The sequence below is a fragment of the Hemitrygon akajei genome, chromosome 4 (genome assembly GCF_048418815.1).
Source record: "Hemitrygon akajei chromosome 4, sHemAka1.3, whole genome shotgun sequence".
Classification (NCBI taxonomy): Eukaryota; Metazoa; Chordata; class Chondrichthyes; order Myliobatiformes; family Dasyatidae; genus Hemitrygon; species Hemitrygon akajei.
The window spans coordinates 174461497-174487816 of NC_133127.1; the positions used below are offsets into that span (position 1 = coordinate 174461497).

Below are 26320 nucleotides of genomic sequence, written 5' to 3' on the forward strand. Positions count from 1 at the left end.
AGACCTGTTGAGGTTAGGCTATTACGTAAGCAACGAAGAGGATGCACATGCCCATTTGAAGCCAATGTTAGAATAGCAAAAGGCCCCACTCACTTGTAATATCATAGACAACAACTGCAACAGTAGAGTCACGAATGTAGCTAGGAATCAAGCTCCTGAAGCGCTCCTGACCTGCTGTGTCCCATAACTGCAACCGCACCTAGTCACCAGGCAAACAACAGCAAGAAAAGGGAGGAATAAGAATATCAAGGGCTGTTCCCTTTTGAACATGAAAACTTCAAATACCTACTTGTGATATCGTAAACTACTACAGCTGCAGCTGAATCACGGATGTAACTGGGAATAAGGCTACGGAAACGCTCTTGGCCTGCAGTATCCCAGAGCTGAAGCCGTATCTGTGGGATGGGAGAAAAGGTCAAAGAGAACAAAAGCAGTAGCAAGCATTCAAATACAAAAAGGATAAAGTAAAAAAAAAGCGCTAACGTGAGGGACAACAGGAGTGCAACTGTCAGAGGCTGAAAGGTAATTGTGTGGAATTAGCATTAAACATATCCAACTGGTCCTTGCAGTGTTACACATTAAGGGCTGGAACATTTCTGTCATCCGCACATCTATCAAATTAAGCTGCTTTAATTTAGGTGTCAGTGTAGAACTGCAAAAAAGCGGCTCCTGGAGTCTAAAACAGCTGGCATTTTTCAAGATTAAAAGTCAAGTTGGCCATCATACTAATCCAAGATTTCATGAATTCAAGTATTGACTTCAGTATTAAAATATAGTTATAGATACAGTCGGCAAGACTGTTTTCCCCAATTAAGTGGCTGGATTCCTCACTGGAAAATCTCTGGGTTGGAAGCAGCAATTATATTAACATAGATTTATCCACTTGATCAATGAGACAATGCTTGAGTATTTTCACACCATCCAAGTATAGCAATGACTCATAAAGGAAAAAGGTAGAATAAAAAGGATCTGTTTGGTTTCACTTTTTAAGTTCTTTTTTTAGCCAGCCAATTGCTGCAATTTGTAGATAATGGACAATTTAGCCTCCAAGCAATTTTGATAATGCTTTCATCAAATTTACTATTCCAGATGTCAAATAGTTCTGTTCATTTTCTGAAATTCCTAATTGTCAAACTGAAACAAGTTTCATTATCTGTTCTGAGCCAGGAAAACATTAAATTGGACTGATTATTATGCTACAAATGAATTTAGTACTCGGAGCTGTGCCAAAAAAAACAGCTTTAGGTAGCTGCCTCCACTTCAGTCCAGTCATTCCAGAAGGCACACATATACATTAGTGAAAAAAAGAATCTGACTCCGTAGTGGTAGCTTATTTATGTCTGCATTTCTAAATAGCAAGCATTAACAATAAAAGCCCACATAAAATTGGTCACCTTAAGGTACTGTAGGGTGCACAGCAAACCCCAGTTAAGTTTCTCACTCAAAAAAAATGAGAGATTAAAACAAATGGATCAAAAATTACATTGTTGCATTCTTCTTGTATCTAACAGAAGGACCCACCTATTCCAAATCAGGTACCTACAAGATCAGTTTCGTTAGCCACTGGAGCCAAAGAGCAGCACGAGAGAAGTGCTAAAGTAGATGATACCTATCAAAAATCATTTAATATAAGATGGTGAAAGCCAATACCCAGGCCTCAGTTGTCTCTTCAGTATGGTGAAGTGGCTTGTTGTCAAAACCAGCTCCAATCTGTTTCAGTATCAAACTCGAGAGATTTACACCAGGTAAAATTTGCAATTATGCTGCAGGTAAAAGCATGGTCTTCGTATCAATTGAAGAAAAGGCTGAGATGTTGCCACTATCAACAATAATGCAGGTGTGGAAGCCCAAAGAGCAGAAGACTTTAGATGTGCTCACAAGCTCCCTCAAAGTATTTTTTTTCAGTAAATCTAAAAGGAGAAAAACTAAAGGTGGTTACAGAAAAATTCCAGTAACAGCTGAAAACATCATCATAGGATCAGAGTAGGAAAAAAATAGTATCTAAAGGGTTTAAGGGATAGATTGAGGACTGGTGGACAAGGAAAAACATGATCATCAGTATCACCATTTTAAATTGGAGGGTACAGGCAAACCTTACAGTCTGGTACAGAAGTGAATAAGACATAAAAGAGTTAACCATGTTGAGGTAACATTAGGCCAGAAGAGGGCAAAGCTACAAGGGCAAGCATATGTAAATAAAGATTGGAATAAACCTAGGAGCTGAAGGAAATTTGGAATTACCTAGCACAGTGATGCTAAAGCAGAGTTTGCCTCAGCCTGAGATAGTGGACAGGAAAGGAATTTGAAAGCAATATCAATGGTGTAAAGTTTGTGGCTAGGGCTACAGTAGGGAATTCCATGGATAAGCCATTTTCATTAAATGCAAGGTAGTGATCTTTGTGCTGTTCACCTAAAAGAAACTGTGCTTCAATGAAGAGAGTGGGAACTATTGAAACACAGTGAAAAGTTTAACAACACATGGAGCAGATTTAGAGCCAAATGTACAGACATTCTTGTGAAACTTATTGTGATACATGGATCATGTTACCAAAGCATAATATGAACATGAGAAAAGGACTCAGTGTGCACAAGAATGGTGTTACTGGAGATCAATTGGCTATAAAGTGGGACTAGGCAAACAAAGCTGAACAATGGAGGATGGAGTTCTGAGGATTTATATAATCATACTGAAGGATATGGTCAAAGTGAGAAAATGCTGCATATTCACAAAATACATCAATTGTGTTGAGATAGGGTCCGAATGCACCCTTTGATTCAAATGGAACTTTAAAAAAAGCACTTAATTGTAATAAAAATTGAACTTGGATATGAGAGGAGGAGGAGGATAGACTTGTTTCTGATGGGGATGTGGATTGATGATAGGAGCTTCAAAAGAGTACAGCACTTGCCCAAAATAGCAGATAATTTGAAAGATCAACAAGAAAAGTGTATAGTTTGAAGACCAGCAGTATACTGGAATATACGTAAAGAGAGTACAGTTGAATGTCAAGAAAACAATGAGTTTGATGAGATTATATGTAATGATAGCAGAAGCCAAATTGAGATGCAAATTCAGGGATTGAATAATCAGAAGACTGGGGAAAGAAAGCATTTGGGGAAAGGTGCAGATTAGTCAATCTATATATGATTGGACATTTAAGAATTGGTTAGTGACTATATAGGCCAAAGACAAACATTTTCTGCAGACCACAAACAATGGTACGGAATTATGAACAGTAAAGCTATTAGTATTTGAAAATTGCACTCTGGAAAGATGATGGGCTCCACGTACCAAGCTTTACATTGTGTTCAACATTGAAATAAGTATTTTCAATACTTTATTCATGGTTAATTGCCTTTGGGGTAGATGTTCAAAAATAGAAAGTATCACAGTATTTGACAATCTCAGAATAAACTGGAAGGCAAAGGTCAAGATTAACTAAATCCAACTGATATCAACATCATGAAAACACAATGAAACAAGATCAGGAATTGATAAATGACTGTAAGCAAAAACTGTATATTACTAAAAACACATGGGAACAATACATTATACTTTTGATAATTAAAAAAAACTTCTGCAAATGAGATATAATAGAAAAAGAGCCTATACAAAATTGCTAATTTTGTCTGTTTAAGGTTCAGTGCACTCTATTACATGCCATTTGGATTCCATAATCATCCATGAATGGATAATAGCAAAACCAAAGTGCATCTCAGAGGCAGGAAGATGTACTCCATCTTTCAGAAAACTTGTTTCACTCTTTAAAAGTATATCTACTTATTACATTACAAGTATAGGCTCTGTCTCACAGGACTTTAAAAGTATATCTACTTATTACATTACAAGTATAGGCTCTGTCTCACAGGACTCCTGACTTAGATCCTGACAAAGGCACTGTTAAGATCCAGTGGACAATAAGAGTAACTGCAAGACATGAACAACAATCTCACATCTGCATGCTGAACACAACTGAACAGCTTGGTATGAAGAGCTCCAACTTCTTCCTTTCAGAAGAAACTACAGCAAAGTTAGTTATTGCAAAGGCAAATCAAAAACTGCAGATGCTGGAAATCTAAAACTAAAACAGAAATTGCTGGAAATACTGGCCAAGTGATGGAGTCTTCAATCTGGAATATTAACAATTTTTCTTTCTGCAGATACTGTGTGACCTGCTGAGTGTTTCCAGCATTTGCTAGTTAATTTGATACATCAAAAGCAAAGGACTAAAATAAGCTCCACATGGAATAAAAGAGGAAGGTGGTCTGCAAAGCAGTTATTATATTAAAGCTGAAATTAACTGTTAGGTTTTAACAGGATTCAATAGAGACCTGATAACAACCTTAATGATGCACTTCATCTGACTAAAAAGAAAACCATAAATTTTATATAACCATTTGCCCCCCACAGCTCTGCTCCACGACACCCCATCTCTTGCTTCAGTAGTTGGCAAGTTGATGGAGAAGATCCTGAGAGGCAGGATTTATCAACATTTGGAAAGGCATAATATGAATAGGAATAGTCAGCATGGCTGTGTCAAAGGCAGATGGTGCCTTATAAGCCTTATTGAATTTTTTGAGGATATGACTAAGCACATTGATGAAGGTAGAGCAGTAGATGCAGTGTATATGGACTTCAGCAAGGCATTTGATAAGGTACCCCGTGCAAGGCTTATTGAGAAAGTAAGGAGACATGGGACCAAGGGGTCCTTGCTTTGTGGATCCTGAATTGGCTTGCCAACAGAGGGCAAAGAGTGATTATAGACGGGTCATATTCTGCATGGAGGTCGATGACCAGTAGTGTGCCTCAGAGATCTGTTCTGGGACCCCTTCTCTTTGTGATTTTTATAAATAACCTGGATGAGGAAATGGAGGGATGGGTTAGTAAATTTGCTGATGACAAAGGTTGGGGGTGTTGTGGATAGCATGGAGGACTATCGGAGGTTACAGCAGAACATTGATAGGATGCAAAACTGGGCTGAGAACTGGCAGATGGAATTCAACCCAGATAAGTGTGAAGTGGTTCATTTTGGTAGGTCAAATATGATGGCAGAATATAGTATTAATGGTAAGACTTTTGGAAGTGTGGAGGATCAGAGGGATCTTGGGGTTCAAGTCTATAGGACACTCAAAGCAGCTGCACAGGATGACTCTGCGGTTAAGGCAGCATGCGTGAATTAGCCTTCATCAACCATGGGATTGAATTTAGTCGCCAAGAGGTAATGTTACAGCTATATAGGACCCTGGTCAGACCCCACTTGGAGTACTATGCTCAGTTCTGGTCACCTCACTACAGAAAGGATGTGGAAACTATAGAAATGGTGCAGAGGAGATTTACAAGGATGTTGCCTGGATTGGGGAGCATGCTTTATGAGAACAGGTTGAGTGAACTTTGCCTTTTCTCCTTGGAGTGACGGAGTATGATAGGTGACCTGATAGAGGTGTATAAGATTATGACAGGCATTGATTGTGTGGATAGTCAGAGGCTTCCCCCCTCCACACCCCACCCCCGCAAGGCAGAAATGGCTAACACAAGAGGGCACCGTTTTAAGGTGCTTGGAAGTAGGTACAGAAGAAATATCAGCGGTAAGTTTTTTAAAAAAAATATAAACTGAGTGGTGAGTGTGTGGAATGGGCTGCCAGTGATGGTGGAGGCGGATACAAAAGGGTTTTTTAAGAGACTCTTGGATAGGTACATTGAGCTTAGAAAAGTAAAGGGCTATGGGTAAACCTAGGTAATTTCTAAAGTGCATGTTCGACACAGCATTGTGGGCCGAAGGGCCTGTATTGTGCTATAGGTTTTCTATGTTCTTACATGGCAAATTTACTGTGATCATTGTTTTCACTTTACAGAGCAGTGAAAAAAAAACTTAACTTCAAGTTAAAAAAAAATGCTTTTAAGTTACTTACTGTTCGATCTTCCAAGTACATAGTTTTTGACAAAAAGTCTATTCCGATGGTTGCCTGTAGGTGGAGAATGAAATATTAAAATAAATGTACTTAGGACTAAATAGGACCAGCTGTGAATTACACAACCAAAGCTGTGACATGGTTTGATTCATGTTCTAAACAACAATTAATCCCAAAATATTTGAAAAATTTTTCCTTTAAGCCCAAGGGTCTGGAATTAGTTACATTGACAAAATTCACCTGTTTTTTTCCATAATGCATTCTAACAGATATAATGAAGACACTTTTTTTAAATAAAGGGAATTTTAAAAAATGTGTGCATGTAAGATGCAGTTGATTTAACAATTAAGCTGACAAAAGAATGAAATATTCAACTGCATGCATTACTACTCGTCACAAATTAATACTTCCTAGTGATTAATTCAACTCAATAGGCTGAAGGTTACATTCAAAGGACAGACACGTCCATTTTCTTAAATTCAACTTCATTTTATCTACCAATCAACATATTGCATTTGATTTTTCTTTGTTTCAAAATTGTAAACACTCAAGCACCCAGGAAAATCCTGAGAATCAACCCATTATTTTTTTTATGATCATTCTATTTTGGTGACTTGGCACCTTTATTCACAATTCAGCTAATCTCAATGGTTACAAAGTTGGACATCAAACAATGAACTGCAATCCCTAAACAGCATGGTTCAGTGAAGCCCTCTGCTAGCTCACATCATTCCTCACAATCAGCATCACTCATAGTTCAACCATTTTCTGTTTTTGGCTTGCAACTTCCAACTAATCATCTAAAGTACAAGAAATCTGGACAAACAAATTAATCTTTATTGGACATTGTAGAATGAATTATGAAGACAAAAGAGACCAGAGATGCTGTAATCTAATCTCAGGAATAACTCAGTGAATGAAGCAACATTTGTGGAGGGGAAGAAAAGTACTTTTCACTGTTTTGGAATAAGAGCCTGCATCGGGACCGAGGAAAGATTGCCAATATATAGCAGTACGAGAGAGGAGTGGAGCAGAGATTGGTGAGCGATAGGTAGAACCAGATGAGGATGATGACCAGCCAGATAGGGTAAAATTATGTTGCTTTCACACAGCTGTGATTAGGTGGCTGATAGGAAATGGTGACAGAATTAAATCAACATTTTAAACAAATACTTTAAAACAGGCACCACAAAATAGCTGCAATGCAGATTTAGTACATGGGAGCTGGGATCTGTTGCCAACACATTTGCATTGCGTACCTCCAACTCAAGGATCTTTGACTCAGTTGATGAGCTGGAATCTATGATTCAGACACTGTTCATTTTGTGGGGTGTTACATGGATATGTTTTTTCTGAAGACTGTTTGTTATAGCCCTTAGCACTATAGAAATGGTTGGTCAAGATGGCCAGAAAGATCTGACTTGGCCTGAGGAGCGTACGAGTGATAGTAGGAGTTTCAGTCTTGGCACAAATCCAAGATTCTTGCAGAATTTGCGGATGGGAGCAAAATCATCACAACACTGCAGTATCTGAGTTAGGGGAATGAAAGGGAGCACAATAGTAAAGGGAACAGCAATATAGCATAGTTGGTGTTGATGCTCGGAGGAGCCTGGATGTTATATTAATCATGAAAGCTAAGTAATTAGTAAGGCAAGTGTTTGTATTGATCTGTACTGTAAGAAGACTTGAGTACAAGAATAGAGATGGCTTTCTCCAATCAGATAGAACACAGTGAAAACACAACCTAGAACACTATTTACATGTGGGTAGCAGGTTTAAAGCACAAAATGACATTAAGCAGACTAGACCCAAACTTTCATGCAGAGAATGAAAAAGATCTCACCAAAACTTCAAAATGGGTCTGACCAGGTAAGTGCTGAGCTTACCACCCAACGATTTAAACAACTACAACACCACCAGCCTGTTCTTCAAACAGTATGACCTGCTTCCACTCTTTCTCCACTTTGAATTATCATAGCTGAGGAATCTGTGGGATGTTACACTTCAATACGGTTTTGAGCATATCATCTAATTTTTCTTCTGTCTGCCTGGAAATCTTCCATTAAAGAACTTGGAATAGAGCGTCAGCAAATGAGGTGGTCTGTCCAACAAAGGCAGCTGATTACAACAAATGCTTCTAAGCTATGGATATTGGCCTAAAGAGGACACCTACCCTTTTTATTTATGCAAGTATATAGGACTTTGTGCAGGCACGGTTACTATTTTTCCACCGCCTTGAGATGCCAACTATATTTTATTATAGAGATACAGCATGGTAACATGCCCTTTCAGCCCAACAAGCCCGTGTTGTTCAATTAATTGACCAATTAAAATACTAACCCATACATCTTTGGAATGAGGGAGGAAACCCACATGGTCACAGGGGAAAAAATAAAAGCTCCTTAGTCAGCAGTGGAATGGAACCTAGGTCACTGGAGCTGTAATAACGTTACACTAACTACTACACCATTGTGCCATCCTACATGTAGCTTTTAAAAACACATCAGAAGACAAGGATCACTGCTGCCCAATGTACTGCAAATTCTGTGCAGGTCCAAGGTCACAAATTCATGTACACTTTACCTCAATTACAGGCTCTGCAGAATTTCCATCAATATCTGCTTTCATTAAAAAATAGCTCCCAAGACATGAGAAAGGGTGTATGTTTTCTCCAGTCTCATTGTGAACCTTTATTGCTAGAAGGCAATATGGTACCAGAGTACTAGAACACTATAGTACAACAGCAGCAGGTGCTCTTGCAGATGTTGTGCAGAAGGGATGTTCTCTGATACGCTTCTGCAAACATCAGCAATATACTGGAGCTTGGCTGTTAAGCATGTGGAAATAAAAGTGCCCTAGACCACTGAATTTGGATGACTTGATCCTAAAGAGGCTGAACAGCTTCCCATTATTTCTCAAGATTAGGTCCTCTCCCACAAAAATCTATTGGAGCTGAGGGCAACATCGTGCCCTCAGCACGTTGAAAAAGCAATTCCAAAGTAAGCAACTGTTTGTTTTGGTACAAAGAAATGTCAGATGGATTTTAACCCAGCCAAATGTGAAGATCAAATATAAAGAGACAGTACACTTAATAGCAAGACCCTTAAAAGTATTAATGTGCAGATGGATATTGGGTCCATGTCCATACTGCAATGAAAGTTGATTGGGAGATAAAAGTGACATATGGCATGCTTGCCTTTATTAGTCAGGTATCACGTTCAAGAGTCAGGAAGCTCTGTTGCAGCTTTATAAAACACTAGTTAGGACGCCTTGAAATATTGCATTCAGCTTTAGTTTCCCCATTATAGGAAGAATGTTAAGTGTTTGGAGAGGGCATAGAAATGGTTTACCAGGATGCAGCGTGGATTAGAGGGCATTAGCTCCAAGCAGAGATTGGACAAACTTGTAATGTTTACTCTGGGGCAGCAGAGGCTCAAAGAAGATTTGATAAAGGCTTACAAGATTATGAGAGGCAAAGATACCGCAAACATTATGGATAATGCTGTTAATGCAGCAGAACACAGTGGGCACAAAGGTTTTCTCCTTTTAAAACTCTATTTTAGTTTTTAAATTACGCTCCTATATCTTATGACCTTGAAGAAGAGGTGGAAACAGCATTAAGCTAAGGCAAGGCAAAAATTTTCCATTAAAGGGGCAGTAATGGCAGTCGATGAAGTGGTATACCTCTCCTACGAAATACGGGAAAATCACTGAGTGGATTCATCAGGGCAGATAATGGCAGCATTTAAAACTACATAACTACGTATGTGCGTGTATATGTGTTTAAAACACAGAGTGATAGGTACCTAGATCGTGGTTTAAGTGACATTTCAATAGGCACCTAACTCGGCAGATGGAGGGATACTGACCATGAGCACAAGGAGGTGGGTTAGTTTATAATGGCATCAGGTTCTACAATAGAGAAAAGGTAGGGGCAAAGGTGCAGCCTTGTTTGACTCCAGTCTACATGGAGAATGGATTTGTTGTGGCCCCACAGGTTAGTACTGTCACCTGTCATGAAGCAAACACAAGATGGAGATGAATTTTTCAGGGCAACTACCTTGAGTCAAAGGTTTAAGTGAAGCTGCAGGAGGGAGTTCACAAAATTGTTCATTTAGTTATCATTTACCGTAAATTCCGATGTATAAGCCGAGAATGTGGCCCTAAATTTTGGTCCTAAAGTTAGGGGGTCAGCTTATACAGAGGGTGCCAACTTTGGAAAAACAAATACATGGAAGACAGGTCGTATTTATTGGTTGTTATTGAGTCAAATTCGTTCCACTGTCGACGCATGAAGTCTTTGAATGGTTTGTTTAAACTCACATCTAGTGGTTGGAGCACGGACATCAAACTCCTGAAGATGACTGCAATGTCCGTATTTTCAGCTTTCAATGCTGCTTTTGTCTCACCTGACAAGTGCGCTTTGAACATGTCCCAGACAAGTAGCGACTTTTCCTTCCTGAAACCTTTGGGACGTTGACACCACAGCTCTTTAACCCACTTCAAGCAACCCGCTTTGTCCATCCAGCAGTGTTCTTGAACATAAACAACACCCCATGGGAATTTTCTGAGCAATCTTTGTTTTTTGTCTCAACACAAGATCACATCTATTCATAAATCAGGTGCACCAACTTCGCGTAGCTTTGAAATTTTCGCTGACCTCACAGTGTTTTTCCTCCCATTTCAACGCTTGAACTCGAATCATTTCTCTGGTAACAATGTATCCACATGATCGCTGGTGATTTACTTTTTCTTCCAGTTCTGGCCACTAGCATGTTTTCCCACAGTTTGTACATTTCATCTATAGCATTTCCCTCAGCGTGTCCTCTGCCTTTCTCCACTCTCTCACTTGTTTCGCGTTTACACTAAACTTTTAGCAGCTGCAGAATTATTCATTCCTTTAGCAAAATCAACAACCTTCAGCTTGAAGCCAGCATCATATCGCATTTGTTTTAATCTTTTGTACGTGGTGGTCACAAACTCAATACTGAGTACACATACTGATCCCGCTACCCCGTGTTATGTTTTAACGAGATTATGATGGGCACTAAATGGTTTCACAGGGGTTACATTTCAGAGGATTCTTTACCATTGGAGACCTAATCCAAAATTTCCCTCCCTGATTTATTTATTAAGAATTCGCTTATAACGCTCTACAACGTGTAGGCCTGTTTTCTTAGCAGGTACTGGTACACAAAATTTCCAGGCTCTGGATCCGGTGAAGCCAAGTACCAGCATGAGAGATCTTGTGATCTTTTCTGGTTAAATCAAAAATCTCTACAAAAGGGGTCGGCTTATACAAAGGTAACATGAAAAAGTCATTTTTAACCTTGAAAATTCCGGCTTGTACACCGGAATTTACTGTAACCATACATGAATACAGCCAAAAGAAACAGCGTTCCTCTGGGACCATGATACAAAACACTGTACCAACAGTAATACATAGCACAAGGCATATAAGACATACAATAGCAGTAAACAGTCACATGTGTAACACACTAAGGTTTCACTGCTACTGTAATGGCCTCTTTAATGTTTCACTGCTAAGGTAATGGTTTCTCTGTAGCAACCATGTTTGGGTATTGACTAGAGATAACAGGGCTTTGGAATATGTGCTATCCAATGAGAGGAATGTTGTTCTTTCTTGTGGGTTTGGGAGCAGAGATTTTGCGGTCTTTTGTTGGGGAGAGATGAGGAGAGAAGACGCGAATGGAGAGAGCTGGTAGACCACTGGACAGACTGGACGGAGCGAGGGTCCAAGGGTCAGCTATGCTCGGAGGAGGTCAATGGGGAACTAATGGACTGAACTGTGAGCTCCAACATTGCGCGTGAGACTGCTTCATGAGAATGGGCCTTTTTTTTTGTTTCTTTACTAACCATATAGTCAAATTAAGAATTATAAAGCTCAATCGTTTAATCGCATATCGTGTGCTGTTTGTTATTTCATGGTAATGCTTTGTAACAGGGGACACATTACACAGCATCCACCCAGACAAGATTTCTTAAGTTTGGCCAGGCCAGAGGCCATCTTCCCCTAGATTAAGTTGCTAGCCAAACCAAGAGTTACACAAAAAAAAATACAGCCCCAGTCTCTGAGTGACATGTCCTGTAAATTGACGGTACATGGGTATTGTTGGCAAGAACAAGCACTCAGCACTCTACAGACGAACACAAGCACCCAATCCAGCTCATCTTCCACCTACTGAACACGGGGGGGGGGGGGGGGGGTAGCACCAACAGGAAGGGCCACTCCCCAATCCAGTATTTCCCCTCCTGGATGGCTGCAACAAGCAAGCCCCAGTCCTCACTACAACCGAGGCCACGCAGCTCCCCCACCATCAGTCACACCAATAAACAGTGAACCAGACTTGTAGTGTTTTAGATTACCAATGTGTAACAGGGCTTGTGATTGCAAGAAAACAGTCCACGACAATCACTCACTGCCTTTGCGCACCACCTCTGACACCTTTCTGTAGCAGACAGCAACATGGTCCACACCAGGTCCAGCTCCTCAATTAACAAGCTACTCGCTGATGGAGTAGACCTGCAGTACTTATATTCTTAATGTCCAGCATTGCCTTGCAATCATAAAAAAGTACATTAAAAAAATAAAAAGGCCTTTGGTTGGTCCTGAAGAGGCTGCTGCATCCAAGCATGCCACTATCTTACCGGAGGAGAGGATGGTGGTATGCTCATCTTCTCTTCAGGCAAGATGGCCATAGAAAAAGGGTTCTTTGGCCCAATTCATTCATGCCAACTTAACTATGTATATTCACCTTATCCCAATGATTCAGAAGTGCTCCTGGTCACTGGGAAGAGGCAGCCAAGAAGGATCTGCTGATGATTTTCCTTGCAGCAGGTAGCAAGCAGATCCTTTTATAGTTATCAATCAGATCACCTTCCTTAAAGAAAAGGAGAAAATGCTGGAATTCTCAGTACATCAGGTACTATCAGTGAAAAGTGAAACAGTTACTATTTCAGGTCTAAAATCCTGTGTCAGAACTAAAAAAAGGAGAATCAGAGTTAGGTTTAATATCATCTGCATAGGTCATGAAATTTGTTGTCTTTGTGGCAGCGGTACAATGCAATACATAGAAAAACTGAATTACAGTAAATATATATTATGTATTTATTAGTTAAATAAGTAGTGCAAAAATAATTAAAAAGAAAAAAAGTAAAAAAGTAGTGAGGTAGTTTTCACAGCTTCACTGTCCATTCAGATGGCAGAGAGGAATAAGCTGTTCCTGAACCATTGAGTGCGTGCCTTCAGGTTCCTCTTCTTCCTGATGTTAGCAACAAGAACAGGTCATGTCCTGGGTGACCGGATCTGCTACCCTTTTGCTCTTTGAAGATGTCCTGGATACTACTGAGGCTAGTGCCCATGATGGAAGTGACAGTTTCCAACTCTCTGTAGCTTATTTTGATCGTGTGCCGTAGGCCAACCAACCCCGCCCCCCTCCACATACCAGACAATGAATCAGCCGCCAGTCAGAATGCCCTCCACAGTACATCATAGAAAGTTGCAAGTGTCTTTGGTGACATACCAAATCTTTTTTCAAACTCCTAATGAAATAAAGCCTTCTTTATGGTTGCATGTAATGTTGGGCCTAGGATAGATCTTCACAGATATTGACACCCAGGAATTTGAAGTTGCTCACTTTCCTTTTCTGATTCCTCTATGAGGACTAGTGTGTGTTCCCTCGTCTTATCTTTTCTGAAGTCCACAATCAGTTCTTTGGTTTTACCGACATAAGTCAAAAGTTGCTGCTGCAACACCATTCAACTAGCTGATATATCTCACTCTTGTACGTCCCCTCGTCACCATCTGAAATTCTGCCAACACTAGTTGCATTGTCAGCAAATTTATAGATAACATTTGAGCTGAGCCTAGCCACATAGTCATTGATGTAGAGTAGAGCAGAGCAGTGGGCTATGCACACATCCCTGAGGTTAATCCAGGTGATAGAGAAGGCAGGAAAGGGTGATGAGTGAAACAAAAAATGTGGCAGCTTAGATCAAATTCAGTTATTTGTCTTAAAGGCAATCATGGTTATGGTACACATGGTTCCTGGTGTACTCTCCTCTTCCCAGATGTAGGAAGGGAGATTGTAGGTTGGTGACAAAGTTCCTCACTGCAGACTTTCAGGATTTCAGTGGGGATACTGATTGCTCCTGAGACTGTCTTACTGTTGAAGACTGGCCTGAAAAGGTGCTGCAGCATGGTGCTTATATTAAGATCAGAGACAATGCTGGAGAGGTTTTCAAAATATTGCCTCTGGTGGACATTGACTGCTTCTGTCTTAGAAGAGTTCACAATGGGTTCTTGGTTTGTAGATTGTTTTACAGCACAGTAGAACTTACATTAACCCACTTCATCTATTATCTAATCTTTGGTCACAGATTTTCAGCTGGACCACTACCTTCAGATACCTGTACAACTTTCCCTTTTCCCATGAAAAAAGTGCAGGTTCAATGCAGGAATGTTATGTTTGTGGTAGAGAAGCCCTGTAATCTCTGACATTCTCATCAATATAGTCCTGTTTGTTCTTGGTGGAGAACCAAAGAGTCTCTTTACACATGCCAACTATGCAAGATGCTAGTGCAAAAGCTCTGGATACCATGTGGCTCCTATAGATTGACAGGCTGTCTGAGAAGATCTACCACTTTGGGGTCCTTCAGAGCTTCAACAATGATCATCTTGCAGTTCTGTTGATGCAAATGTTTTAGGGTCAGGTTGACGGAGATAGGTACTGATGACTGGTGAACAGACAACCACTTCAATTGCTCTATCATGGCACAGCTGATGTTATACATCAGTCCCTCTCTTGTAAAGTGATATAACCCAAGATGCCAGTGCCTGGAACAAAAGTGTTGCAATAAAATTGTGTGTTTATCCATCTGATGAGACTGTGCTCCAAGCATTGTCAAGAGGAGGACTTTGACAATATGTGACTGAAGTATATAACTTCAGAGGGCTGCATTTCTTCCTAACACACTGGCATTGTAGTAAACAGGGCAAGTTTACCCTTAGGGATACAGACCAGGATATTTTCCACGTTCAGAATAGAGAACCTATTTCACCTCATCTGAGTATTCCAGGTTTGGGCGTATGCACCAGTTAAACATAACATATTAGTTCCATGCTAGAATTAGCTGAAATGTTAACAGTATTTCACTAATTCCACAAAGGTAGCTACCAACACATCAGATCAGCTCATTCTTCATTGAAAAGATCCCTCCATGATGATAATACAGATTTTCCCACAAAAAAAAATCTGTGAGCAGGAGATGGCTGATGTCAAAGCATCCATGTTCCCTTGTCTTGATAGAAGTGCAACATTCAGCTCACTAACTGTTGGGATTGTCTATGACAATACTGATATTTCAGGTGCTGAACTTCATTTGGTGGACAGAACTTCATATAGTGTACACAGTTTCTTTTAATATGGGGTAGAACACTGCATACTAGCTACCCCACAGGCTTCATAGAACAGAGGCTTGAGCCAATGGAAAGGAAGTCCAAGACAACTAAAGACAAGGCTCTGTCATTCAGGTATCAAAGCTCTCAACAAGAGTTTGAAATTAATACATAGTTTACAGCTTGTATATATCCCTGAAGATAAAAACCCAACAGGAAAAAAAAGTAGTGCAGCTGTGGCAACAGAGTTAAATACTGTATTACATTTTGTGGAGAAAGGGAAGGGGGAGGAAGATGCAAGATGGCGCCGCGACACAGCGCGCAGTGGCCACTCCAGGAATGAATATCTGTTATCTGTAAGTAGGGGCCATGTACGATCCTGATTTGATGGAGATGGACGTGTGAAGCACGGAGGAACATCTGGTGAAACTTTTGAAATGCCTGTTTCACTGCCGCTGCTACTGTGCGATTGGAGAAATCTCTGGGAGGAAGGCCCCAAATCCTCGGCCTTGCCTGTTGCTTGGCAGCCGGTGCCGGGGTCGAAGCACTCGGCAGAGATGGTGCTCGGTGTTGGAGGGCTGGTCGGAGGCTCGAAGTTTTCAGACGGACTCGGAGATGGCTGTGGTCGGAGCTCCCAAGTGCTGTATCGGCAAGCTGTGGCGCTGGAGGTTCATGGCAGGAAGAGTTTTTCTTCCTTCTACCGTCTGCGTGAGATGATGGGCTGTCGGGACTTTGAGACTTTCTTTTAAGCCGTGCCATGGACTGCTCTTTATCAGATTATGGTATTGCTTTGCACTGTTGAAACTATGTGTTATAATTATGTGGTCTTTGTCAGTTAGTCTTTTATCAATTATGGGTTTGTCTACACTGTTGAAACTATATGTTAACTATAACTATATGTAAAACTATGTGGTTTTGTGTAGGTCTTGTAGCTTTAGGTTTGTCTGATGGGTTTTTAGTTCCTTTCCGGTGAACGTGCTAAGACAGTAGCGCGATATCGATATGCAGCAGCCTCTCCGGACTCTGGATTGGGGATTACCAAACGTTATGTGGTTTTTCTTGTGTGGTCTGTTTTGTGCTTTTTTGTGATATCATTCTGGAGAGCGTTGTCTCATTTTTTAACTGCATTGTATTTGTGGTTTATAAATGACAATAAACTGAATCTGAATCTGAACACTTGTGGTATGTCAAATTGTGGGGTGAGCAATTCGTTTTTGTTGTACTGCAGATCATGGTCTTTCTTGGGGACTTTGACATTGCATTCTTGCTTGCTGGCCGGAGGGTGCTGATTTTTTTGTGAAAGTGGATGGAGTGAGGAAGGGTCGTTGTTTTGCTGCTGCTTGTGCATGGGAAGGGGGAGTAAGGGGGCTTTGGGGTTCTAGCATTTTAACTGTCACTCATTCTTTGGGGCACTCTTCAGTTTTCATGGATGCCTGTGAAGAACAAGAATTACAGGATGTATATTGCATACTTCCTCTGATATTAAATGAAACTACTGAACATTTAAGACTCAAATTTTGTCAAAGAAGATTGAAAAGAAAATCCAACAGGGAACAAGACATTGAAAAAGGAAACGGAAAGGGAAAGCAAAATAAGTACTAAAGTATGCTCTTGAGAAGCATCTAAAAGAAGCAATTACTTTTTAAATGATATATTAAAAAGAATTTAAAAGTTTTAATGCACCTCATTATTTAAGAGACAAGAAAGAAAGAGCTACAGACTACAGTTGGGTAGATAAAGAGCCATCTACCATCAATGGTAAGGAAGTGCTGGAACCCAAAAGTAACAGCAGGGTTCTTAGAAAATGACGATAGAACCAGACACAGCTGGTGTTTGTTTATGAAATGAAAAATGTGTTTGGCAAATCTGATGGAATTCAAAGTTGCAACGCTCAGATTAAGAACAAACATGAACATATTTTGTTATAGGATTTTCAGATAATTTTCATTAAAAAGTGGAAGAATTGTTTCTCAAAATTCTAATGCATAGTTTTGGAGACAGCATATTGGCAAGGACTGAGGATTGGTTAACTGACAGAAGATAGGACATTTTTGCTTAGGGTGCTGTGACTGCTGGGGTAAAGCAGGCAACTATTGGGGTCCAGCTGTTCACAACCTGTATAAATTTGAATGCGGGGATAAGGTATAATATCCACATTTGTTCTGGGTAGTAGTATGAGGTATCAGAAAGGGGCAGGAAGGCTTCAGGAGATGCAAACAACAAAGTAGATATCTGAACAAAGCAGACTGAGTAAAATGGAAGAGATGAAAACCAAGTTTCTTGATTCAAAAATTATAAATTTGAAGGCTACTAACAATCAGAGAAACCTGGGTGCCCTACATAAATCATTGTTAGTGAAAATACAGTTATAAAAAGCAATAAGTGGGCCAAATGGCAAGATCACCTTTTGTGCAAGAGGATTAGATTGCAGTCCTGGTGAGCCTACTGCTAGATACAGGGTAAATGACTGATCTCTCTATTTAAGAGGTAGAGGGAGTTGCAAAGGTTCCACACATTGTTTCCATGTCAGAAGCTTTATCGTGTGCAGGGTTTAAACAGAATCAGAATCAGGTTTATTATTACCAGCATGTGTCGTGAAATTTGTTAACAGCAGCAGCAGCAGTTCAATGCAATACATAATATAGAAAACAAAATAGTAATAATAAGTAAATCAATTAGTGTATACGTACATTGAATAGATTAAAAATCGTGTAAAAAAAACAGAAATGCTATACATTTAAAAAGTGAGGTGTTACGAAGGATGAACAGCTCTGATGGGCAGAAGGGTGCAAGGTTGCCCATGTCCCCCTCCTCTGGGAGAATTACAAACAGTTACTGTTGCCAGGCTGTTAATGAGAGAGAAAGAGATAGAACAAAACATACTGGGACTGGAACATTTGCTTCAGACAAGGGCGAGATAACACCGGGGGAGAGAGACCATATTATGACTCCTGTAAGACTCACGGCTCCGGAGAGGGCTGTTTACTTGGTACTATTCTGTTCATTAAAATTCCTCAGTGGACAGCTGGAGTGGGCTGGTTTGATGGGCTAAGCCATTCAAAACTGATTGGCATCTGAGACCCCGTGAGTAGGGATAAAAGTGAGGTCTGGGGAGACACACCAGGAGACGCACCAAGAGATACACTAGTGAGCACTGTTTAAGTGTTGGAACCCACAAGAAAAGTGGGGGGCATCGGAGACCGAACGAAGGATCGGTCAATTTTAACTCACAGTGTTTATAGCGAGGCCGGTGGGGGCTTGTGTGTGTGTGTGTCCACCCTTGCCTGGATGACGAGTCCACCATAGAAGAATGGTCTAGCTAAAGGACAGAGGCCACAACAACATATTGACGGATCAGGATCGTAAAGGAAGCTTTGCAAGACAATAGCTGTCACTGTTTGCTCGCTCTCTCTCCCTCCAACAATTACAACACATCGACCAACAAATACCTCAGCACGTATGAACTGAACTGAACTTTATACTCACATATGACAATTCATTATCCCCTAGACAACAATAGAGCTTGTTTATTATTGATTATTATTATACCCACACTTCTAGGTTTAGTATTGCTAACGTGTATTATCTGTATATTGGCATTGTTGATATTGATTTGTATATTTTTACTAATAAACACTGTTTTGAAAATAGTACCAGACTCCAACGGACACTTCTATCTTCGCTGGTAAGACACCCAGTTACGGGGTACGTAACAGAGGTATTATCCAAGGGTTCAATGTCCATTTAGGAATCGGATGGCAGAGGGGAAGAAGCTATTGCTGAATTGCTGAGTGTGTGCCTTCAGGTTTCTGTACCTCCTACCTGATGGTAACAGTGAAAATGGGTATGCCCTGGGTGCTGGAGGTCCTTAATAATGGACACTGCCTTTCTGAGACATCACTCCTTGCAGATGTCCTGGGTACTTTATAGGCTAGTACCCAAGATGGAGCCAACTAAATTTACAACCCTCTGCAGCGTCTTTCAGTCCTGTGCAGTAGCCCCCCCCCCCCCACCATACCAGACAGTGATGCAGCCTAACAGAATGCTCTCCACAGTACATCTATACAAGCTTTTGAGTGTATTTGTTAACATACCAAATCTCTTCAAACTCCTAATGAAGTATAGCCGCTGTCTTGCCTTCTTTATAACTGCATCAATATATTGGGACCAGGTTTGATCCGCAGAGATCTTGATACCCAGGAACTTGAAACTGCTCACTCTCTCCACTTCTGATCCCTCTATGAGACTAGGATTATAAATTTGAGTTTATAAAAAGCGAGAGATGACCACATTGAAACATATAAAATTCTTTGGTGGTTTGGCAGGCAGATGCATAGATGATCATTTCCCTTGGTCAGGGTATAAATTATTATTCAGTCTCAAAATATGGATTCAGCTATTCTAGACAAGGCAGGAGAAATTTCTTCCATACTGCTATTCCATTTTACATTTAACAGTTCTCTACAATATTATACATCCACAATGAAAATTGTTACTAATTCACCGAGTTATTCTCTTAACCAATAGCAAGGTTCACAAAGAATTACTGACATAGTACTGTAAACTATGTTAATCCAACCCTATATAATGTGATGGACCACATCATATTTTTCAACTGTACACAACCTAAAGCAAATGTTTCAAGTCCTTGCTAAGGGCCTTTGGGATGACAATACCAAATAAAACCTTTAAGTCTTGCATAATTTAAATCACGGTCACTAAACTACTTTAAGAGACCTGCACCATGATTTTGCAAGCTACTACTACACATCAGTATCTACGCATTCCTTACATAGCTTATCCAGATAAATAGTATAAATAGCAACTTAGCATAAAGTGTTCCATTTTATGTATTTAAGCTGCTTCTCAAACTGGAATTGAAGTGCACTTTAGCAAAAATTGAAGCTAAACACCGGTGAAAGGTCACATTTTCATTTAGACTTTAGAAAGTCAGCTCCATTGTTGTTCAAATGTACTACTTTAAATTTCATCTTGAACCCTGTGTGGTGTGGGATTATTTAAATCTTTGTTATCCAATGCATATCTGCACAAAGCATTTTCATACACAACTGGCATACTTCCACCTCTGCTTTCTAAACTGCAAACTGTAAGTGTTACATAAATTACTTAAGTAAATCAATGGCTTTAGTACACAAAAGAAAATTGACAATTAAATATATTTTTAAAACAGTAATTGAAAATGTTTTAAAGTGAGAGGATGGAAACCCTGTAAAAAGAAAACGTGAGAAAGAACATCCAGCTGGTCAGGCAATTCTTCAACAATTCACTCAACATATTAAAAGAATTCTTTATCCAGATGCTGACTGACTTGCTAGTCTTATTTTCATTTTAAGCCTCATTTTGTTCAAGTCTTGATACAAATATAATTATTGCAATCCAGATAATGATTTTTTGTTAGTGTAAAATCTATTTGTCGGTTTCAAGTTCCTTCATGTCATCCATGCTATATGAGAACCAACTCAAATTATAATTATGAATAAAAACAAGGTAACTAGCCCTAACCAATTGATCTGAAAACAGTCCAGTTCCTATACACTTCAGTTTCTATCTGTCCTGCATTGCTCTCACTTTTTAAAAAAAAACCCATTTCATAGATAACTACTTCTCCCATCTCATTTAATACAAGTAAGCTGTGATGGCTGATGATAATCCACCGACTATATCTGGACTGGTCCAGACACAAACTACAGTGAAATCTTGGCCAACTAAACAATGAATGTCAGCTGGAGCTTGCTAGCCACTAAAGTCCAACCTGATGCCATGAATATCGACTTCTTCACCTGGTAAATTTTTTTTGCCTCCCCCTCCTATATTCACACTGCAGGAATAAAGGGTGCATTTTAAGTGGGATACAGTATACTTCCAAGAGAATCCTTTTTACTTGTATTTCCATAATTATGGTCATATTCGTAAAATATGAGTGACTAATGAGTCAGCAGCTCTGACTAATGCATTAGGCACAAAAACGAGAAATTTAAACCAATAATACAGATATTACTTGTCACTAACATTCAATGCAAAGGATCACCAACTTTCATACAAGTAGCATGAATCCATTGAGACTTTTGATTTCATTTATATATTCATAAACCATTCTTAGCCAAATTTAGCAGCCAGGTGATATGATGACATGTTATTCAGAGGATTTAGACAGGAGAGCGACACCGTTGCCTTGAACCTGGAAATTAATGTTCAATCCTGACCTGGAAAGTCTGTGTGGAATATAGAATGTTCTCCACGTGACCTCTGAAATAATATCACTGAAAATTTCTCATGGAGGATCTCTGTGGTTGGTTAAAAGTAACATAAAGAACTAAAATAATTTTGATGATTCATCCCAGGTTTGAGATTTTATATTATATAAGTTTTCATTTGCATATTATACATTTAATTAACCGCATGATAAAATATGAAAATTCATAATAGTTCGTGACTGAATAAAAGCTGTTACTAAATAAAGGCAGATTTTTTAAAACCATCTGCATAATCATTTTTCCCCAAAAATAATGTTACTTCCATCCACTACTTTGAGAAATAAAGGATGAAGGCTTATTTGAGTGCAGCATGAGACAATGTGCAATCAGCTGAAAAAAGGCAATGTTACTCAAGTTGGAAAAAGCAAAATATAATGATAATTTTGAAAGAAAGCAGAAGCTCACATGCAAACTGTCTTTTAAATCAGATCTTTTTATCTCAGTTGGGTTAATATGGACTGACACAGTAACAAACATTACTCTGTGTTGATTAAGACACTGCATAGTACAGCTTCAATTCACAACAGTCTGTAAAATGTGCTTCCAATCCTAGGTCAATGGTAGTCAACTGTACATCATTGGAAAATTCAGAGCTACAAAAACAATTAAATGATATGATCATTAAGATTTAATTGGTCTTGGTTAGTTTCAGAAAGTTAAAAAGTCAATGGGTTGCTGGTCCACACCAATCTTCTGCAGGTGTATGGAGGAATAAATCAACCATGAACCATGGAAACTATCTGCACTGAAAACACAACAATTCTTTCTAATGAACAAACAATCAGTAACTTCTTTGTAACACATACAGTATGCATATATAAATTATCAAATTTCAGAAACCATGAGAAGAATCAGTTAACCATTAAGCTAAAACACTCACAACCATGTACTTTAAATGCAAAGCCAGTAGGTCAAGCAGGATGGTGGGTAATAAACAGATCAATATTTGCCTAAAAGCATCAATGCTCCCTACTGCCCATTTAAGTACTGCTTCAAAGCCAAAACCAATTAGAGACATCAATCAGAATTGGTACAACATGGAACTTGAAGTGTCTCAACAAGTGTAATTCAGTCAGTCCCATTCTGATTTTACCATTGCAGTTTTTCACCCCCTCAGCTATCTCTCAGCATTTCTCTTAGAAAAGTCCATTCCCTTTCCAAGGAGGATGTTACATTTTGACTGTCCAGCACCTGGAAAATGAGCATTTCAAAGCTACCCTCTCTGAATTTTGACTATTTCCATGGAAATGTTTATCTTTATTCACTTCATTCTACCGGTATGTATAATCTATATTTTCATTTATATTTATCATTATTATTGTTATGAGCAGAGAGACAACATCTGCCGGACGTAAACTCCTTGTATGTGCATAGGTACTTGGCGATTAAAGTTTGATTCTGATTCATTTCTATTCCCTAAATCTCTTCAGCAATTTAATGACGTACAGTGGCACTTGTGTTTGTGAACCCTTTAATAATTTCTCTATTTTTGCGTAAATATGACCTAAAATGTGATCAGATCATCATACAAGTCCTAAAACTAGATAGGGAACCCATATAAATACGAAAAACATTACTTGTTCATTTATTTATTGAGAAAAATAATCCAATATTACATATATTTGTTGGAAAAAGTATGTGAACCTCCAGGATTATCAGTTCCTTTAAAGGGGAAATTAGAATCAGGTGTGAGTGTGGGAGGTCCTGCCCTATTTACAGGCCATAAACCTGGGTCTTGACTATCAAAGTCTGATCTTCACCACACAGGTTTTTATTAGTGTACCAAGCTCGGTCAAAAGAGATTTCTGAGGACCTCAAAGAAAGTTGTTGATGCTCACCAGGCTGCAAGAGGATACAAAAGCATTTCTAAAGAGTTTGGGTTCCACCAAACCAAAGTCAGGCAGATGATGTCCAAATGGAGGAAACTCAACACCAATATTGCTCTCCCCAGGAGTGGTCAACCAACAAAAATCACTCCAAGAACAAGACATGGAACATTCCAGGAGGTCACAAAGAACCCCAGGGTAACATCTAATGAGCTGTAGGCCTTTCTTGCATAGGCTAATGTCAGTGTTCATAGATCTACCATCAGGCAAACACTGAACAACAGGGATGTGCATGGCAGGATTGCAAGGGGAAAGCCACTACTCTCCAAGAAGAACATTGCTGCCCATCTGAAGTTTGCCAAGGACCACATAGCTAAGCTAGAAGGCTATTCAAAGTATCTTCTGTGGACAGGGAAGTCCAAAATAGAACTTCTTGGCTTAAATGAGAAGCATGTGTGGTAAAAAGCAAACACTGCATTCCAACACAAGAACCTCATCCCATCTGTGAAACATGGTGGTAGTAATGTCATGGTTTGGGCCTGCTTTGCTGCCTTGGGACCAGGATGGCTTGCTTTCATCAATGGAACTATGAATTCTGATTTGTACCAGCAAATTCCACAAGAAAACATCAAGGTATCCACCCAGAACTGAAGCTCAAGAGAAAATGAGTCAGGCAGCAAGGCAATGACCCTGAACACACAAGTCAGTGTACCAAAGAATGGTTAAAGCAGAAGAAATTTCATGTTTTGGAATGGCCAAGTTGAAGCCCTGACCTTCATCCTATAGAAATACTGTGGAAGGGCCTGAAGCAAGCAGCTCATGCAAGGAAGCCCACCAACATGCCTGAGCGGAAGCAGTTTTATAGGGAGGAATGGCCAAGGAGGAATTTTGTGAGGAGGAACTGTTGACTGATCAACAGTTACTGGAAACGTTTGGTTGAAGTTGTTGCTGTACAAGGGGGTCACACCAGTTACAGAAAGCAAAGGTTCACATACTTTTTCCAACAAATACATGCAATATTGGATAATTTTTCCTCAATACATAAATGAACAAGTATAATTTTTTCTGTTATTTATTTAATTGGTATCTCTATTTAGTTTTAGGAATTACATGAAGATCTGATCACCTTTTAGGTCATATTTATGCAGAAATAGAGAACATTCTAAAGTGTTTACAAACTTTCTAGAACCACTGTATACTTACTGAGTAACTCAGAAATGCAAGCTGTTCCAGTCCATGACACAAATTTCTGTTCCAGCAGATCCCCATTTGGAACTTCACCGTATTTCTTTTCCTCATCCTTGCTACCAAAATGCATCCCATTCACTTCTCTGCAGTTAGCTTTTATCTGCTCCATGTCTGGCCATTACATCCATTTATCTTTAAGTTCATCACTGTTCTTTTTACCCCCTGCACTAAAGTCATTAATACAAGAACAGCAGTGATCCTGATAACCAACCCTATAAAAACAGCATTACCCTAGTCTGATAAATTGTTTTAAATTAATATAAATGTAAAATCTATATACAGCATATACAATTCATTATACCTGTGACAACATTGGATTATAGTCAAAATTCTACCACTTCACCCCTTCTTCTGTCAGATGAGCCGGTAATAAGACCGTAAGACACAGGCTCAGACTCAGGCCATTCAGCCCATTAAGTCTGCTTGACTATTCCATCATGGCCGATTTATTATCCCTCTCAGTCTCATTTTCCTGCCTTCTCCCTGAAATCTTTGACACCCTTGCTAATCAAGAACCCATCAAGCTCTGCTTTAAATATACCCAATGATTTAGCCTCCACAGCTATCTGTGTCAATGATTCCATAGATTCAGCATCTATTGCCTAAAACTTTTCCAGAATCTCCTCCAACTTTTGACATACCGAATTCCTTAACTAGCTATTATGAATCTAACAACAGCATCATACTCAAAGGTATTTCTTCCTCACAAAGCTATTTAGTATTTCTAGAGTGCACTTTACCTACACAGGTCTCTTTTGTTGTCTTCACCCAACTTCACCGAGTATATTAGTTAAATGCCCAAAGAAAGCCTTTTAATTCCTTTTCTTTTAGTTATCATATTTGTATTCTTTCTGCCCTCCATTTACTTCCTACTTGATAGTTCTAATGTTCAGACCACATTACACTTACATTATTAATCTAACCAACTGAAACCTTATTCAAATTCATCATTGGTTTGGCTGCTCCACCTTCAGTGCAGCTTATTTTCTACTGGAGAGGTGGGATAGGGATGCACCTCTACCAAAGACGGTGCAAGGCACTCCTTCCCTTTGCTAGCCTGCAGGTTACATTTAGGCAAGGCGTAGCACCTGCTTAGTGCGCACCCCCCCCCCCACCCCCACTATCAGGGTCATGTGAAGACAAAGACAATCTCTGAAGAACATTGATAATGGCTGGGGTCACCTGTCTTGTAAAGAGACAACCAGAAGGCAATGGCAAATCACCTCTGTAGAAAAATTTGCCAAAAACAATCATGAATAATCTTGATCACCTACATCATACCACACAGTACATAATGATGATGGCAGTCTATTGAGTCTCTGCTGGCTCTCTAAAGAAACCCATCAATTCCATTCCCATGTTTTTTCTCAAAAATTGATTTGCTTTTAGCTGGTCAACAACAGCACTCCAATTATCTTTCCACTCCGCTTCACTATGGTGAATTTGCAGCAAACAATTACACTACCTATCAGCAAGACTTCAGAATTGAGAAGAAACTCAAATAGTCATATAGAAAGTATGTGAAGTTTAAACAGACAAGATGAACCCAGACCACTGGAGTTTGGAGGCAACAGCATTTTTCTCCCATTATGTTACCTTCACAAGCAAGATCAAACCCAGGTCATTCTCTGACTTGTAGCAGA

General features: G+C 39.5%; 2 protein-coding genes across 9 annotated transcripts in view; one reads left to right on the forward strand and one right to left on the reverse strand.

Annotated features, from left to right (window-relative positions):
• Positions 1-26320, forward strand: part of LOC140726964 (proteasomal ATPase-associated factor 1-like) — a 474892-nt gene that overhangs the window by 287198 nt on the left and 161374 nt on the right. The window lies entirely within an intron of this gene.
• rab6a (RAB6A, member RAS oncogene family) overlaps positions 1-26320 on the reverse strand; it is an 86005-nt gene that overhangs the window by 27572 nt on the left and 32113 nt on the right. For 4 of the 8 annotated variants that reach the window (XM_073044011.1, XM_073044008.1, XM_073044015.1 and 1 more), the window contains exons 3-4: positions 5911-5964; positions 94-199 (exon numbers count right to left, since the gene is read on the reverse strand). In XM_073044011.1, the coding sequence (XP_072900112.1) occupies positions 94-199; positions 5911-5964 (160 nt within the window). Of the gene's footprint in view, positions 1-93; positions 200-289; positions 396-5910; positions 5965-26320 lie in introns of all 8 variants that reach the window. The other 4 variants (XM_073044012.1, XM_073044009.1, XM_073044016.1 and 1 more) reach the window with 1 other exon arrangement.